Source organism: Platichthys flesus, chromosome 12 (assembly GCF_949316205.1).
Source record: "Platichthys flesus chromosome 12, fPlaFle2.1, whole genome shotgun sequence".
NCBI lineage: Eukaryota > Metazoa > Chordata > Actinopteri > Pleuronectiformes > Pleuronectidae > Platichthys > Platichthys flesus.
This window is the reverse complement of record NC_084956.1, coordinates 3053203-3071823: the sequence shown is the minus strand read 5'-3', so window position 1 is coordinate 3071823 and position 18621 is coordinate 3053203. Positions and strand designations below refer to the sequence as shown.

The following is an 18621-nucleotide window of genomic DNA, read 5'->3' as shown; positions in this document are numbered from 1 at the left end:
TGGACAGGCACTTTCGATGAGTCTGTAATTGAGTCAGGGAGCTGTTCACTGGAGAAGATGCATACAAATCAGGAGCAAGTGCAGATCTGAGCCACCGGAATGGAGACGGGGACGAAGGGTTTTCTCAACCCGAGAAGGAAACAGTAGCCCGACATACAAATGACATACAAAAGATTTGGCGATTAAAGTTCTTGACGTTTATCTTTAGCAACGACATGCAGCAGATAGGGACTTGGAAAGTGTTTCCAATCATTTGAATTTTGGTTAGAAATCATAAAATCCAAATGAGCTTTCACCTGTTTCTACAAATGTTCAGAACAGCTCTCCTCAGCTGCTGCTACAAAGCGATGGTCCTGTATCCAAAGTTTATTAATATTCATCGTATCACGCGTCCTTAACACTGCACGTCACAATCGTGAAGCCGATAATAACATGAACAGTTCTCGAGATACGTGAGACACGTGCAGACAAACAGAGATTTCTGGAATTAGTAGATAAACTATATTTGTTATTAAAGGTCACGTTCAGTGTGAGCTGAGGCAACAATAGATCAGGCTGCTGCAGAAAGTTGGTTCCTGGTGTCAAACAAGTCAGACGTTATTTATTTATGTTGTTTGTCACTCGAACTTAATAAGTTGAGACCGTGAGTTTCAAGATAACGCAGCTGAACTTTAGTTGTGGCACAAACAGAAGCTGATGCAGGATGACAGAGAACACAAGTTTCTCTGCAAACAAAGAGGGTGATGGCGTCTTTTCTTTCATCGCAGCTTAAGCACACGCTTTCATCCCAAGTAGCAAACACTCACTTTCACATGCTTAAGCATCAAATAAACAGGCCGACTGTGCCGAGGTCTCACGAGAGATTACCGATCGTTCTCATTAAGTAAACACTTTTACGAAAGTACAGGGTGGCAAATGTCACGGCCCTCTTCCCAGAGAATGTAATTAGAGCGACAGGGAGGTGAAGAGGATGGCGGCGCTCTGTGAGGCTGTTGGTAAACACTTCATTAACACCGCTGTGACTCGGCAGCGGCTCTCAGAACCGGACCTGTGGAGGCTTCACGGGCTGCGTCTGACAATGAGCACACAACACAATGAAGTTGTGATCGTCGCTGTGAGTGGTCGGGTAACGAGGCTCCTGATGATGAAGAGCAGATCCCAGACGTTAGTGGGAGAGCTTTCTCATCTTTCTTTCAGATGACAGCAGAAGTCAGATTACAGCATCCTGCTCCACGAGGTCTAATTGTTCCATTTCCTCCAACGTGATTGTCTAGAGACCTCTTGACTCATGAGTCACAAGTCAAACTAAATACTTTGTTAGTCAGTGACGTCTGTCAGTCTGCTTCTTTGTGAAGTTAATGGTTTTTCCAAGTAAACCACTTTTAATAAAAGGTTTGAGAACCTCGTCTTATTAAAACGCTAAGTGCATTATTTAAACTGGAATAATAGACTTCTTTATTTCTGCCCAGAAGAAAAGGAGATGTGAAGATGTACAGATGAATAAACGTTCCTCTGGTCAATAGTGACTTTCTTCTTCTTTTCAAGGGCGTGAGTCTGTTAAGAATCCAGTTTGACTCATATAAAAAACTAATATGTAGGTTGTTGAGTCTAAAACTTTGCAGAAAAACATTTTTATTCTCTGCAGTGTCCTTGACATTAAAGACTGAGTATAATATGGATATTTACCAAAGTAAAGTAGGACACATGGACCATCATTTGTTCTTTAGACTTATTTGTGTGCGAAATAATGTAGATTTTCATGAGAGTGTTAAAACAAAGCTTTGGGCTTTATTCTGGGATCTTTAATGCTCGTGCTCTCGGTTTGAAATGCAAAACATGAACAACTGTAAGCTGCACGTGTTCAGTCACTGAAATCACTACTATAGCAAGCTGATGTGGGAGAAGTGAACATATAATGATTGCACATAATCAAGAAACACGTGTGTTAGCAAATGGGACATGAACCAAACTAAAAAGGCAAAGTACACGGATGGTGTCTGTCATTTGTGGTCAATGTTTGTGTTTTCATTCTCCCTGCAAATTTTGTTGTAATTTGTAATTTGATGCCACGAAAAATGACGTGATCGCTGTGAGATGGCAGTGTTGATATCTGGGATGTTTTGGATGGATTTATGGATAGTGGGAGGAGGTGGAGACGTCGTCTTTATCTTCAGAAACTTTAAGAAACAGTCTGGCCGAGTTCTGGCTTCTGTTATGACCCCCCATACCGGACATGTTGCTCCTTCATGTGCGACTAAAACAGCTCTGAGCTCTGACCTAATGCCCTGTAGGTTCCCTGTTATTATTCAGACACCAAGATGTCGGCTCTGGATCCTCTAGATCCTGTAACATGTGAGGTTGAGCCTCCACAGATCAAACCCAGTGGAAGGTTCTGTCCCCCACTCTCAGCTGCTGACCCCACAGGCCTCTGCATTTCTCAGATACTCCGTCTGACGGTAACAGTTTGGCCTCCGTCGAATTCAGGTCCCACAGCTGCACACTGACATCATGCAGTTTAACAACTCAAATCACATTCGATGATTTGATAATGATTGAAATGATTGAAATTGAAATCTTGTGCTGATCAACTGGGATGAAAACCCTCAAGGATTCACAGTCATTTAGCCTCGATTCAAATTCATCACCATCCTCTTCTCCTTTCTGCTCAGGAGACGCAGAGAGAAGCTCCAGGCTCATCTGAAGGAGAGTCGCAGTCTGAAGAACTACTCTGCAAACTCCCACAACCCCCTGGAGGCCAAGCTGAAGGCCCAGAACACCAACCTGCAGATGCACGAGGTGACCACCGCTGTGTTTGTCTTCTGTTCCATCTTGACGTGTCGCTGTCTTGTGCCCATCCACCTTCCACAGATTCGTTTTCAACATGAAAGCCATTAGCTGCTATTAGCACAAACATAAACCACTACTGGTAAAGCTAGCAAACATCTCAAATTAAATGTCTGGCAGCCGCACCCCCGAAGAGTCGATCACAAATCAGACATGTACATGGCACACAGACATTTACACCTCAGCCTGTTTGCATCCATCATTGATTTCATCAGCCCCCTGTAGTTCCAGCTGCATATGAATCAGTGTGTCCTCCCGTCTCCACCTGGCCACTTGCGTCTCGCTCTCAGGTCCACGAGCGAGTGGGCGAGCAGCCGAGCGACCGTTAAGTGGTTTGGGAGCCGAGGAGCGATGTCATTCATCATCTCTCCAGCACTTTGTCATCACATCTCTCCCAGATGTGCGTCTCAGAGTGGCCGCTATGAAAAACAGTGTCCTAATTTGACTGTCACTCAAATCCACATCTACCACCACCTAACAAGACTATGTGTATATGTGTGTGTGTGTGTGTGTCTGTGTGTGTGTGTGCACAATTATGCAGAAATTGATCATTCCTACGTGCCCATCACGTGAGTTGCCCACTGTATCTATTCTACACGGGTTTGTCAAGAGGCTTCATTGAATCAATTCTATGTTTCCTCCAAGGGCTTGATTTGAATTTCCAATGAAGCAGTGTGTTTACATGCGGGGCTCAGCATCCATCATCAACACAGTGATACACACAAGATGGATAAACCAGTGCGGGGGAGAAGCACAGCAAATAATTGGAAATCATTGGGTTTGAGATCCGATCAGTCAGACGACAGAGGTGGACACGAATGCTTCCTGAGCCGCAGTGATGGACGTCCTCGTCCTCGTCCGTCCACTCTGGTCTCACTATGAACTGAAATTAATTCATTTGTGGCTTGTCACAATATCTACATTGATTGACTACATGAGGTTTTTCAAATTTTTACAAATTCAAAAAAATTCATTGTAGAGCCTCTCTGCTCTCCCCCCCCCCCCCCCCCTCTCCCTCTTTCAAATACTCAAAATGAACCTGTCTGTCAATGACTGAAAATACAACGAATTTGCTCTTTGCATTGATGTAGCTCTGTGTTCATTTGCATATAGAGCAGGCGGGTGTGTGTGTGTGGGGGGGGGGGGGGGTGGTTATCAATCCAGATGCATGTCAGGTATGAACTGGGCCGTAGAGATAATTCCAGTTCATGAAACATCCGTCCAAGATCCAACTTACCTGATTTGTCCCTTAAGACTATTTTTTAGAATAGCAGTTAAGCTAAAGCTAAACTATGAAATAGATCTACCAAAAAGAGAGTGAACATATTTAAATTTATTCTTTCTTGTTATATTTTTCATTAAAATGCATCCGGTCTCAATAATTTAATATCAGGCACTTTTACATTGATCCTGTCGTGTCTAGAGCTTCCGACTTTTCAGTTTAGTCAGAATCAAAATAACAGTAAATAACAATAAGAATTGACGACAGGACGAAGTCAGACGCAAACCAATCAGGTTCAAACTCTCAGCTGAGAAAACCTCCTCAGTCTCTTTTCCTGTAATTAGACAAACTACGCGGCTGTTTCCAGGAACCTCTCAAGAAATGATGAGGAGAGAGCAGAGCTGAAGAATAAAGAACTAAAGCAACTAGAAGTAGAATCAACAGGTCACAGAAGTGAAGACGTGTGAATGGAGCCCACTCCACATCCTCTGTCAACTCTAATATATAAGCTCACAGACTTTAAAGTAGGAGGACAGTATTGCCTGGGGATCTGCGCTTGAGTTTGAGTTCACACGCGGTTCACATATTTAAGATAGAGCTCGAAGACACAGCTAACCACGGGCTTGAAAGCAATCTGTAAAATCCGGAGCTGGTGAAGAAGACATGTCAGGTGTGCCTCCTCATATTACCCTCAAGCCGACAAACAAACCGACTCTCCGAACCTGCGTGGAGATCAAGAGGACGGCAGCAATCCAGCTTCTACACGGATTTAGATCCTATAGAGCGTTAAATTGGAAATACTTTTATAAAAGTGAGGCACCTGTTGAGGACTCGGTGTAATAACACAGCTCAGGACAGAAACAGTCCAAACAAGAAGAATCTGTTTCAAGTATTCAAGTCAAATCTATTTGACAATGTCGATAAATGACTGAATTTAAAGATGGACGACTGATGATTTAAAGATGCAATGCATGATGGGATATTTTGCGTGGTGGATTTTTTACTTGTCACGATACATCGTGCAACACAATGAGTCCATTACACACGTTATCAGGATTTCACGAGAATTCAGACATAACAAAATGGCAGATAAACTATTCAATGATTAGTGTGTGATTTTGGACACAACCAGTGACGCACAACACACAAGGAAAAAGACACAAAACCTGGACCTGGCGGCAGGTGCACATCAAACCTTCCACTCCTGACAATGCCCGGCTGCGGCGGCGTTGAGGTTCACGCTCTCATGCCTCTTACACAGCAGGCTGCTTTGTTGAATCCCTCTCATTACATTTCATTACTTTAATTGAATCCCCGTTTAATTTCACCTTATTTAACTGCACACTTTCTTATTGTAATCGGTCTTATTGAATTCAGGCACAAGCTCCTCATTTTAATAGCGCGAGCCGTGAAAAGAGCAGCAGAACTCTCCGACGGTGGCCAGTTACAGGAAACGAGTACTGCTGATTAGCACCGCAGGGCCATTTATTGGAAGGATTTGATTATGCAGTGAAGTAGAGAATGAGCCTGTCTCTCTCCATCAATCAGGTTTTAACATCCGATCATGAATTCCACAGGTGTTCCTCCAACTCCATCTGTCATTGCTGCATAATTAATACGACTCCATCTTTCTCCACTATCAACAAGACTTTATCCCAGCTCTGTTAAGCTTAGGTTGTGTGTGTGTGTGTGTGTGTATGTCTGTGTGTGTGTGTGTGTCTTTCTAATGCTCTATCGCTGCACAAATCATAAAAATCATCTCCTGGTTCCTCCGAATTGGCTGTCAGAGTAAAAAGACCTGAGAGCCAGAGGCATGTGGTGTGTGCTGGTCTCTATCTCACAGATTAAAACATCCATTACACTACACACAGACACACACACACACACACACACACACACAGACCCTCAGTTGTCCGGACTTGGGTTGAAATCCCCGTCACAGTGGTGATGATTACCTCTGCTTGTTGTATCTGTGCATGTTTGTGGAGCTGAGTCGAGTTTCTTTCGCCTGCAGCCGTGCCACAAAACACTGTGTTGTTATTGATGATCTCTGGAAACACTTGGTTTTGCTGTTTCTCCTCCAGCGTCTTTAGAAGTCCCAAAATCTGTTTTCAAACCGACACAAAAGGAACCCACACAGTGTGTCAGCGCTAACGGGCTGGAGGCACGTTAACACATGAAATAGTTAATGTTTGTGTGTAACCGCTCCGTCCTCATCATTAATTAACGAGCGGCAGTCGAGCGTTAACGGAGCCTGAATGAGTGCAGCTGACTTTCTTAGGTCACCAGCGTAACGTCCCACTATTAAAACTTCATATCTTGTGTTTGATCACATGGCTGAGAGACGAACGACCGCTCGCTGGATGCGTCTGTAGCAATTAGCAGCTTGTCGTGCATGCATGCGTGTGTGTTTGTGTGTGTACGTGGCGTCGGGACAAGAGAGCGGAGAAGATGAGAGAAGTCAAAGCAGGAACAGTGAAGCATCAGGCTGATGTTGGATTTAACTGATCACTCTCTTAAAGCACGTTTAAAGTCCAGTGAGTCGACCTGTTGTAGAAACACTGGAGGACCAAAGAGCTTCTTAAAGATCTGAAGCAACCAGAGACAAAACATCAGAATCAGACTTTGGTTCTTTTTTATTAAAGGTAATACGTAAGTCACACGATGAGGTGTCATTATCACCTGAGAGGTTTCGACTGACTCGTGTTTGAAGTGAATCATTTCTTTCTTTATTAATCATCTATTCCAGACGGTTTAGTGCAGTAGACGTTCAAAGATAAATGACCAAGGCCTAATTAATCAATTCATTATGGTACGTTGATTAATTCTAAAGATGCGGTCATTAAAAAAAGCTTTACAGGATATTTAGTGGTAATAAAATCTAAAACTACTTTGGTGAAATTATTATCTGTAAAACTTTGATTCCACCTCAAGCTTATTCAATGCAACATTTGGCCTTTATAGCTAATAACAGATTAAATTGTTCACCAGAGCAAATAAAATATCAGAAAAATGAAGTTTCCTCTCAAAAAACATAAATAACATTGTTGTGTTTATCAGATTTACAGAAAATCAAACACTGGACAATCTCCTTGAAAGACTCAGGATTATCATTTTTTGAAAAGCCTCCAGCGATGATCTGTGTCATTTCCTTTAGTCCGAACTTAAATTTGCCAGGATGAGCAGGAAGTGAACTCGTGAGACGTGATTTTTTTATGAAAATGAAAGTCTAACTCAGACATGAAAGTTTAACAGCTCAATTTTAGGGAATAGATATGAATGGTGGAAAAAGCCCTGAGGGTGTTTCAGAATCCTCTCTCCCAGTTTAACATTGGAGGAGAGACAGGACGCTGCACCAGGTTCAAACGGGTCAAACTTAATCTCTTAGTTAATCGTGTGTATGTTTTGAGCTTAAAGTGCAATTAACCAATCAGTGAGAGCCGTCTCCCATTGCCTTTAAGAGTCAGGAGCACTGTCATGTTGGTGCACTGGTTATAATGGTGGATTTTACAGGTAATTAAAGGGAAGCCTTCTGAGCAGAGGAAACAATGTGTTTGCTCCTGCTGCCTTTTGGTGCATGATACTGTCTTGATCATTTGAATGCTGCAGCACTGACTTCAGACCAGTTTGGGTTAGGGTTAGACTGTACCATTCAGAGGAGTTCCCGAATGAACCTGCTTCCTTATCGTCTGTGTCCCTGCTTCAAGCCGAGATGGTCGTCTACATACAGAATCCATTCGAGTTGTGGAAGAAAGTAAATCCCAGTCTGTTTTAAAAATCAGCCTCCAAACATCTGAGTGGTCACATAACCGGGGGGGCGTGTTTGTAAGGCTAATGAGGCCGGCGTCCTGCAGAGAGTCTTCAAAGGGGATTGTGTCAGCGACAACCTTGTGAGTCAGACATCAGACTGAAAGCGTTGTGTAAAGAAAAGTCATAAAAGTACTTTGGAGCAAGAAATTGCACTTCTTTTTTTTTTTGTCTGATTTTACTGAGGTTTAGAAATGACTGTCTAGACGAGGCCTGGATTCTGCAGAGAAAAGAAAACGGTCATCGTCAGATAGAAGCAAATCACTGATAATGTTTTTCATTGTGCTTGAGAAATCAAAACAGCATCAGGCTCCTCAAATCTCTAAAGATTGAAGCCTGTGTTGTCCTGTGTTCTTCTGGGCTCTTTGCTCCCACGTCAGCTGCAAAGTGAAGTGAACGATCAGTGAAGCGCTTTGTTTTGTTGCATGTTTGCTGCTGATGAACATGAAAAGAGTTCCAAGAAAGTGTTTATTACATGAAGCCACCAGTGAAGTGCTGATGTGATGTCCTGGAAAGAACGAGGAGGGGGACAAAGGGAAGATCGATGTAGGATGAGATGAGGATTGAAATGTGTCGGAAGCAATAAAAACAGAGTAGAGCAGAAAACATCTGAATAAAGTGGAGGATGTGATCGTCAGAAGCCTTCGAGGTTACCTGCTCAGTTCAAACCTCCTCAGACGATCCAGCACTTTTCAGTTTGAGAGATTACGTAAACGAGTTGAACATAAAAGCCTTTCAGGTGAGGTCAGACAACACAGACATCTTTCTACTTCCAGACAAGGTTTGTCCATTAGAAGCTTTCCAAATATCTTACTTTACACGATTTCACACCAGTGTTAAGAACAGGAATATAAATTCGACATGTTGAGGCTGTTTAGTGACACATTTCTCTCTGTCTCTTCATATATTCAAATCCTCCAGTTCATCCTAGTATCTCAGTCTCACTGTACAAACTCACTGAGGCTTTGAAAGAGTTTATGAATGATTCATTTCAAGGTATTTTGCTTTGTTTGATGCGTATCGAATGTGGAGATGTTTCAACAAAGTCCATGAATTCGTTATTTCTGTTACTTTTGGCCTAGCCCTCATTTTAACAATTAAATATAATTAGTATTATATATACTGTAATAGCGTTAAAATAATGTCTAGAAATGTGTTACAGATTTGAAAGATGATTACCTTCGACGTTCTGTAAATCCCCAGAGCAGAAATCTGTCCCCTCTCTTTTGGTCTTGGCCCAGCTGCCCAGTGTTCAGCTGCCGATGGCGTCTGAATCGCTGCCACCTCTCTGTCACACACCAGGCCGCCTTTGTGCTCCTGATTTTATCAAGTTATCAGCCGCCTCCCTCTGGTCTGCACACAGCGCAATTTACCTCAATCCCCGAGAAAAAGGCAAGAATGATGTCGAGGAAGGTGAAAAAAGACGGCCATGGATTTAACGTGACTCCAGTTAGACTCCGGCAATCAGTTCCCAGAATCAAGGCAGCAGTCAATCCCCACCCGAGGCTCCCAGCGTGTTAGAAAGAGCCGGGCCGAGGCTAACACAGAAGATCTAACAAAGCTCACTCTACCCGGCTCGAGAAGCAGAAGTTCTGCTCCCTCTCTGAAATCACACGCTTCTAAACTTGATCTTGTTGTTCTGGTTTGTTTCTGCAGTTCTGCAAACGCTCCTCGCCGCCTCGCCAGGGAAACGTGTGCGAGTCCAGCTTCGCTCACTGCAACATCACCGCCACCGCCGGGACAGCGTCCAGCATCTCCAGAGGCACCGCCAAACACCACAGGTATGAGGTCTACACACAGAGACACATGCAGGTGACATGGTACACCATCACGATGGTAATGCAAACAATGAGCAACTTCTGTGTCCTCTCCTATAATCAGCCGGAGGCGCAGTGAAGAGAGAAATTGAATTATCCACATTGCAGCCAGAGCTAATTGCTGATTTACGGAAGAATGATAGTAATTATGATTAAAGCCATAAACATGTTAATAAGCGTAACTATAACAGTCGTGAACACAGAGGCGATGGGACCGAGATAAGATGGGAAGCAAATGCACGGGAATTCATGAGCCGGCGCAAACATGTAAATTCCAGAAAGATAATTTCTCACAGTGCTCAGTGGCGTGTAGGAGCTTTCTGGGCTTTGGCATGTTCATCAGGAGCAACACACACACACACACACACACACACACACACACACACACACACACACACACACACACACATACACACACACAAGTGGCTAATTCAGTGGTTCAAATGTGAATCTTTGCCAGGGCTGGATTTTACAATAGCACGTTCACAGAGCTGAGTCAAAGAGAAGGGAGCTCCTGCAGATTAACGACTGGTTTCCTGTTAATTTATATAACATTAATAGGAGTAATTTTACCGTTTCAGTCTCATGTGCAGTGAATGAGATATGAACCTCCGCCCCAGGTGAGCGAGAAAGCTTCATTTTGGATTTAACATGAAATAAATCCTTTTTTGAACCTTCCACTGATCCAGGGAGAGATGAAGAAAATGTGCACGGATCTCATGTTTTGACCTTTGTTCTCTTTCATCGCGGTTCAGTTCACCGGCGCTCACACCTGAGGGCCGCGCAGCACGCCTCTGATTTCCTACCTCTTACCTCAGAGCAGCTCCACAGCAGCCGAGGGTTAATCACCAGTTTTCAAGGGAATCCAGGCGATATTTCAAAAGAGATTTTCATGGACGAGCCAGAAACCTCGATCAGACAACTTTCCAACTACAAAACCTCTTCTGTAACCTTTTGGCCAAACTCCTGTTTCTTCCTCCTCCTCCTCTTCCTCCTCCTCCTCCTTCTCCTCCTCTCTCAGTTGATCTCTGGATGATTTGGCTGGAAGTCTGCAGCTCTCACCACAAACCACATCCTCACTTGGCGATCAGGATTTATTTGTTTGCAGTCTCATCAGCTTATGCATAGACTCGGGCATTATCATGAGAATATCAGACAGTGTTTGGGAAACCATCGTCCAAAACAAGCAGAGAGAAACGGGCCCAGGCTCATTCTGTGTTTCCGAAAAATCTCCCTTTATGTCAAAGTCTGCCAATACTATTAAGTGGCTCCCTATAAGAAGAGCTTCCAGCCGGTTTTCAGAGGCAAATCTGTTCTTCAGAGTTAAATATGACTCAGGGCTCACAGCCAGGACACTGAGAGGAGGGGGGGGCATCAAATTGTGAGAGCAGCATGAAGCCGATTCAGTGAAGAAAGTCAAAATATATTTACACATTTTCTTAAAGCTGTACAACCAGTAAGACCAACAGTTATTATTAACGACACTGATCTTCTCCAGAAACTAGAAACATACATTTCATTTCCACTAGATAATAATTGATATTAATACGTATACGTTTTAAAAGGAACTGTTTAGACTTTTATCTTTTGTCTCAGCTAAAACAGCTTTATATTTATAACTTAAATGAGCAATGAATTTTAACAATAACTTCTGCATGTTTTTATTTATTTTTCATAGGAGTGGCTCCTTGTCTCAGAGCCCAGATCAGAAAACCCGGGCAGCCCATTGGTCAGCGTCCCGCAGGACCCCGCCCATTCCCAGGGGAAGGCTAAATCCAATGGGAGTGTCCAAGTTTTCAGGCCCCGCCTACCAACACCTGCAGGAAGTCGACTCCACCGAGAAGGAAGCTGAGGCACAAAGAAGGTGAGGAGAACTTACTGAGGGTCTCTAGGTTGATTGTAGATGCAATACAATAGACCAATCACAATGGAGGGCTGGCCAATCAGAGCAGAGTGAGCTTCATAAGGGGGAGGGCCTTAAAGAGACAGGGGCTAAAGACACATTTTCAGACAGAGGCTGAAAAGAGGAGCTGCAGCAAATGACGATCTGAGGGAAGAGTTTTCTGAACATTAGAGTAAAACTTCAAACTGAATATGTCACCTGGAAGTATCACATTATCCAAGAAGGTTTATCTAGAAAATAATCAGTTGTATCTGGTCCATGAATGTGTGCAAACTTTGAAATCTATTCATATCCACTGGCTCTGCCTCTGAAGACAGACTCACAGATGACGTTATTACATCATTAACATCCTCAGCTCCTTCTTTCTGTCTTTGTCTCCTCAATGAGTCTCTTCTAAAGAAACCCACTCACTGAAAAACAGAGGACGGCCGTGGACAAAGCTTTGGATTTCATTTCAAGCTGGATATTTAACAGGAAACAAATGATAGTAAGAAGAAGAAGACACCATTTCTTATTTTAACCTCCTTCACTCTCCCTCGTGTCTTTGTTTTCCAATCGGCTGAGCAAAGATAGAAAACAAGGTCACGTAATGTTGTGGTCTGCGGTGCCGTGGCACGAGTTCAGAGGAAAGGCTTCGTCTGGTGCTTGTGCTTTGAAACCGGCTGCTCGTCCACTTCCCCCTCTCTCTCTCTCTCTCTCTCTCTCTCGCCTTCAGTCACGCCTCCATCTAATTCAGATTCTCTGATTTTTAATGTGTCGTCCTAGGAGTTAGATCAACAATGAAACACCGACAGGGTCGCCCAGCGCAGGAGAAACTGCATCTGCTGCAGCCGGGGGAAATGCAAATGATCAGTGGAGACGATTAACAGGAAAATGCATTCAGTGAGAGAGCCGCTGTGCTTTGACCCATTTTCTTTTTTCTTTGGTGGGTCATGAGTCAGTGCTTTCACCACCTGGGCAGGCGAGCCTCACTTCAGGCTCACAGGTTCCAGTAGAACCAGCTCAGGGTAAAGCTCCACATGACCCACATGCATACTAATAGAAGTAAGAAGAGGAGATAGACGCTGGTGGACAGAAATCACACTCCCACACATATTTGAATCATTTGTGTGAACATCATGCAGGAGATTCGGGGGCACTGAGTCTTCTCAGTGCTCATGTTGTGTGAAGCATTATTTAAAACCTGCTGCTTCATGCTCTGCACCACCCAGGACCCCTCTGGTCACCCACAGGTCCCACTCACATCTGGCTGTAACATCTGTCCTCAGAGATATGATCTCAATGGCTCAGCGAAGACAATGTGGCCACATGCATCTCAAATCTGATCCCAGGACACGTTCAGGTTTAATTGGCTCACAATTTATGTGAATTCCCTCTGGTTGGACCGAGGGGTTCTTTGGTCACTCCCAGTGCCCCTCTGGTCATCCACAGTCCCCATGAAGCCCCTTTTCCACTGGTCAAACAAAACCACTAACATCTGGGTCACAGAGATATTTGTGAGTGTCTGGTCAGAGTACTGTGTGAGGCCCCACATGAGCCTGTGGTCAGCCCATGTGACAAAGGGCCACTCCACTCTGTCAAACTGTCACTCAGGTGTCCTGTCATTGGTCCAAATCCCTCCTGGTCTCTGAGGTGTCCTTGAGTCGGCACAGATTCTTCCTTTGTTTGGTTCTAATGCTGCCGGAGCACACGGCACAGAACCGACCATGGCACAGATGCTGCGTTGACCTCAGACATAAATTTGTGACGCACTGATGAACAGGTTCTGCAGAAAGGCAGGAGGTCATGTTTGCTCACTCACACCATTCAATCAGTCCCACGATGAGAGACTCACACTCACACACACTCACACAAACACTCACAAACGCTGAGTCACTGACCTACACTCACTCACTCAGTCAGTCACTTACTCACTCATTCACTCTCCGATGTAAGATTTCACAGAACAGCAGATGGACGCACGGGGGCGGGGGGGGGGGGGGGGGTCGCGGGAACAGAAATAGAGAGAAAAATAGTAAAAGAAGTAAATAAATCTCCAGCAGCTGGGAAAGGATGTGATGGAGGATCGTGCAGATAGCATGTGACAGTTTTAAAGAAAGGTTGCCCGTTCTCTTCCGTGCCTCTTAGAGAAGCCCAGTGTTATCTCAACAAAATGTCTGACAGGGAGAGAGAGCGTCCCGTGTTGTTACGACTATTTTAAGATAAAGCTGTCTCCAAAAACAAAACAGCTGACGGAGAGAGTGCACGCATTTCTGTAGTTTTGTCCACTGTTTGCATCTTTTTCATTTATTTATTTCAGTTACTAGCTCACCAGTTTCTCCCTCTGTCAGTTTGTTTAGTGACACACAAACACACACACACACACACACACGAATGCAGCTTGTGTGTGTGGGCGTGCACTCCCACAGACGTGTAAACGCTCATGCTCTGCCTCTCTGGAACATTTCACAGTGTTACAAGGTCACTGCATCACATTACATGTTTTTCTCTTTAGCGGCGAACAGATGAGATCTTTGGAGAAAGGATCTGCAGGGGGACGGATTAATAACATATCGGTTAACACATGTATATGTAATGAGCCCCCCCGTTACAAAGAGAAGTGCCCGGTCACTTATCTCACCTCGCTCGTACACCATCTCTGTGTAATGCCCACACCCCCCCCCCCCCCCCCCCCCCCCCCCCCCCCCCCCCCCGTGTCGCTCCAGGGTCTATATTTGAACTCTGCTTCATAGAATCTCGCAATCTGATTGTGTTTCAACACATCAAAAGAGAGATTTGTCTGTGAATGTTATCTTGGGAATTAGCACCCTCACATCATCCGCCCTTATCGCTCGGGGGATCCTCTCCGTGGGCCGCTCGCTAAATCTCCACCGTGGTTTTCCGGGGGAAGAGGTTTTCACGTCTCGGAAAAATACTGCGGCGATAAAAACCGAGGATGTGATTTCCTTTGAGTCTGGAAAAGCACCTTCTCCACCCACCTTCTATTTTCACACACCTTGATGGGAAATTTAAGTGTGTGTGTGTGGGGAGGGCGGGTTGGGGGGGGTATAACAAGGGAGGGGGCACAGAAGTTGAATATTGATGTGGCGGAAACAGCCGTAGACTCTGCAGAGGAATAGAATTATTACATAAAGATAATGAGACACCGCTCTGGAACGCAGCTGGATTTAGACGCTGATAACAATGGTCAGTCTCAGAGAGGGAGACAGAGATTATGTCTGATCAGGGATTTATTCTTATGTTACTAAACAGGAGCCACATGCAGAGAACACACTTCATATATAAAACACTGGGTCAGCGAAAAGGACCTGGAAGGAGTTTATATTTGCACTAAGCTCAAAAGATCCAGAAGAATCATCAGTGTTTTCTCTGATGTTACAGGTTCCTCTTCGAACAGTTTATTTAAATGTCAGAGGAAAAGGAAACATAGTGTTTGAAATAAGTAAAAGAAGCCGGAGCGACGAGGTCTCATCAGCTCGAGAAACACATTTCTTTCTCATGTAACACAAACATCAGCCTAGAAAAGGAATAACAGTGGTAATATGTGTGTGTAGGTTGAGTTCCCTTCACTGAGAGACATTCTACTTTTAGCTTTGCCAAGGAGCTGTGTCATCCCACACACCTTCCCCACTCATTTCTTGTTCTTGCAATGTCATATAGATGTAATTCAGGGTTTTGCAGAATCAGCCAATATCAGCATTCGTTGGTCGGTTTCTGTCGTAACATGTCAGAGCAGTAGAAATCTGGAATATTTGCACTGGATATAATTCACTGCATGGGCAGAATATGAAACTACTCTTATTTTCACCTGTGTCTCCGGGTTGATGCAGTGAATGGAAACTGATTTTCCTTTTTTCCCCCTTTGAGATTACTTCCTGTGATCTGGTTTCTTGTGTCATGTCAATGCAAGTGTTGCTGTGGACGTCACCACCAAAAGTTTTTATTGAGTTTTTTTGACCACAGGGACGTTGACCAACGAGCAGAGACCCAAAGCTACAGAGGGACAGAATAAGCAGGACGCTCAGAACAGATCAGGCAACACACAGCTGCAAAAGAAAAGAGATGAGAAAAGGTTTGAGGGAACAGACGAGCACGTTGCAGGTTCGACTGATAATAAACTTTAAATTTAGAGAATACCAACCTTTCATGACTTGAATCAGAGGAGTTACACAATCACTGAGCGAGACAGACTCGGGACGGGTTTTCAAACAAAGCAAACGGTCTTGACCTAAAACTGGAGCTGCTGAAAGGGAAGGGGGGGCGGGTGGGTGGGGGGGAAGAAATCGTTAGAATGAGCACACGTGACGTCTGATTGGAGCACACGTCCTTGACCAACGCTCAACGCCTTCAACTCTCAACAACACTCCTTATTTCCAGCTTGATTAGAGTCATTAAATCAATAATATAAAAGAAGTGAACTCGCCGTTACCTCACACTTATATAAAGAAGCAGAGGGTTTTTTGGGGGGGAGTTATTTTGTGTGTGCACAGACTCGGATATAAAGAGAAGAGAGAAAGACGTCAGACTCGTCTTCCTGCCTTTCAGTTAGCCTGTGAAGTGTCAGAGGGCGGAGACTGAAAAGACGAAGGAGTTGAAATCAGTCTCAAAGACGGAATGACTTCTCCTCTCAGGGAAGTTCTCTCCAGTTTAATAACATTTGTTCCCTCTCTTGTCTGTTTGTCTGTGTCTTGTCCGTCCCTGTCCCCCCCCCCCAGCTGCCAAACACAGGGAGGGAACCAGGGCGAGGACCCCCGACGAGATGCCCTCCTTCATATGCAAGCTCCTGTCCTCATGGAGACGACGTCCCTGTCCCCTTGGAGCGGTGGCTCTGCGGTACGTTCAGGCCCATGTGCTCCGTCCGAGCACAACGGTTCGAGTCCCGCCAACCGCAGCCTGCGGAGGCCCGGCCGCCGCCTAGGCCACTCCCCGCCTCCTCCCTTTCGCTCCTGCTCCATCCCCATCATCCCGTCCGTCCAGTGTCAGCAGGACAACGAGGTGTCGTGTATGCAAACCAGTGTCCCTCCGGGGGCCGCCGCTAAGTCCGTCCCCTGCGGAGCCACGCCCTGCAAGGACGAGAGGAGGGGGAGGTCCTCTTCTTCCTGCTCGCCCGTCATTGGCCAGCAGCAGGACGAGGTGGCGCTGCTCCTGGAGGAGGCGCAGGAGCAGCTCAGGGCGTTGACCCAGGCTCACAGGAAGCAGGAGGAGGGCGGGGTCAGCAGCGGCGGAGTGGCGGCCAGAGAAACAGTTTGCTTCCTGAACCTTATCGGAGGAGGCGCTGGCGTGCTGAGCTGTAACGGACCAACGCAGACCCAGCTACTCAGCCCCAGCCTATCACACAGAGACCTGGGCCACGCCGGCCAATGAGAGGACTCCATTTAGGACATTCACCTTTCGGTTTGATAGTGTTTGACGGACTGTGGTGTTCTGTAACGGGAATGCCTAATTGAAAAAAAAGATGTAATATGGAAAATTGTGAAAATATGCCGATGATATGCATAACGTGCGGATCCAGACACTGGGGGGGAGGGAGAGGGGGGGGGGGGCGCCTTCACCAACTGACAGTGTGGGAAAAAGAGAAAAAAATATTTACATGCATTTATTTACAAAACAAGAGAAACACTTAGACAAAAAGAAACCAAATAGTCTGTCAAATCCATGGTGTTTTTAATTGTAAAAAGAATATATAAATATATATAAATATATATGGATATAAATATATGGAATTCAAAAAGTGACCAAGTGCAAAGTTGACGAGCACAGGAATGATGTAATTATTTTTCTTTTTTTCTTCTCCCTGTTTTGTATTAACTGTGTCACGTTTTGGTTCCGGCTCAGTTCTAACGTCCCACCGCACATCCACGGGCCACGGGTTCAGAATCGAACCGCCGGGGGAGGAGCCGCCGCACCGCTCTCTCCGCCTCCTCTTGCCTTTTGAAATCCTTTCTAACCCCGCCAAGAATGAGGGTTCACGACTCAAAACTAACGCTCCTCGGCTCTAAGTGTGTTTGTGTGAGAGAGAGAGAGAGTGGGTGTCGGTGCTGGGGGAAGAGGAAGAAGAAGAGGAAGAAGAGGAGGAAGAAGAGGAGAAACCAGGAAAAGACGTCTTCTTCTTGTTCACTCAGATTGGGGAGGACAGATTGTCAAAGACAGCTCGAGACGCTGACTCCCTTTCGATGAGTGTTTCGAATCGATCTAGATTTTTTCTTTTTTGTTACAAATGATATTTTCACACATGCGGATACACACACACTCACCTGTGCATTATGTTTCAGTTGGGTGGACGAGTGGAGAGAAGGACACGGGACGGACGGAGGGATAGGAAGCACCACAGGAGCTAATCAGACTTTTTTTTAGTTGATGTTGTTTTTCCATTTTTGGTTATTAATGAACAATGCTGCTTTCTGGGGCTGATGGGGGGGGGGGGAGGGGGAGAACCACATGGTTTTTGGGGATTGAAACAAGAAATAAATGTCTCTATGTTGTATCCTATGAATCGGAAGCTTTTGAATCTGTTTGAAGCTGCAGCCAAATGTTTCTGGTGACAATAAGTAAAAAAAAAAAAAAAAAAATGGTGACAACTCTCAAAGTAACAGCTGTTTTATCGTGGGTTGCTTGGACAACATTTTGAGCATCCTGTCCAGCGTGCATGCTGGGTAATCTGTGGCTTTTCACACACGGCCTGGTGCGACGGCTTCCAGGAACCCCCGGGTCGGTATCCACCACGGACTGTAGATAAAGATGGACGCCCATGGCAGCTCCCACAAATTGAAGCCAAATCCTAATCGGCTGCAGTGAAGCTCACAAACAATCTAAAGGATCCGTCCGATGTTCAAGTTACTGGTTTCATTTAGTTATTATCTATTAAATCCATATCTGAGATTCGTTGGCTTCATTTTGGGATGGAAGTTGAGACGCGTCATCCATCTTTATTCAGTCTGTGCTACACACAGAGTGCTTTATTTTAACTGTGAGGGAAGTTCAGTTTCAGGATACACACACATCATATGTTTATGATATGGTGTCATTCC

The 18621-nt window shown here is 44.9% G+C and overlaps 1 protein-coding gene across 1 annotated transcript in view; it reads left to right on the top strand.

Annotated features, from left to right (window-relative positions):
• Positions 1-17101, top strand: part of LOC133966346 (pro-neuregulin-3, membrane-bound isoform) — a 277333-nt gene extending 260232 nt beyond the window's left edge. The window contains exons 6-9 of the mRNA XM_062401242.1: positions 2670-2796; positions 9530-9654; positions 11369-11554; positions 16309-17101. Of these exons, the coding sequence (XP_062257226.1) occupies positions 2670-2796; positions 9530-9654; positions 11369-11554; positions 16309-16957 (1087 nt within the window). The 3' untranslated portion in view covers positions 16958-17101. The remainder of the gene's footprint in view (positions 1-2669; positions 2797-9529; positions 9655-11368; positions 11555-16308) is intronic.
• Positions 17102-18621: the final 1520 nt, after the last annotated feature.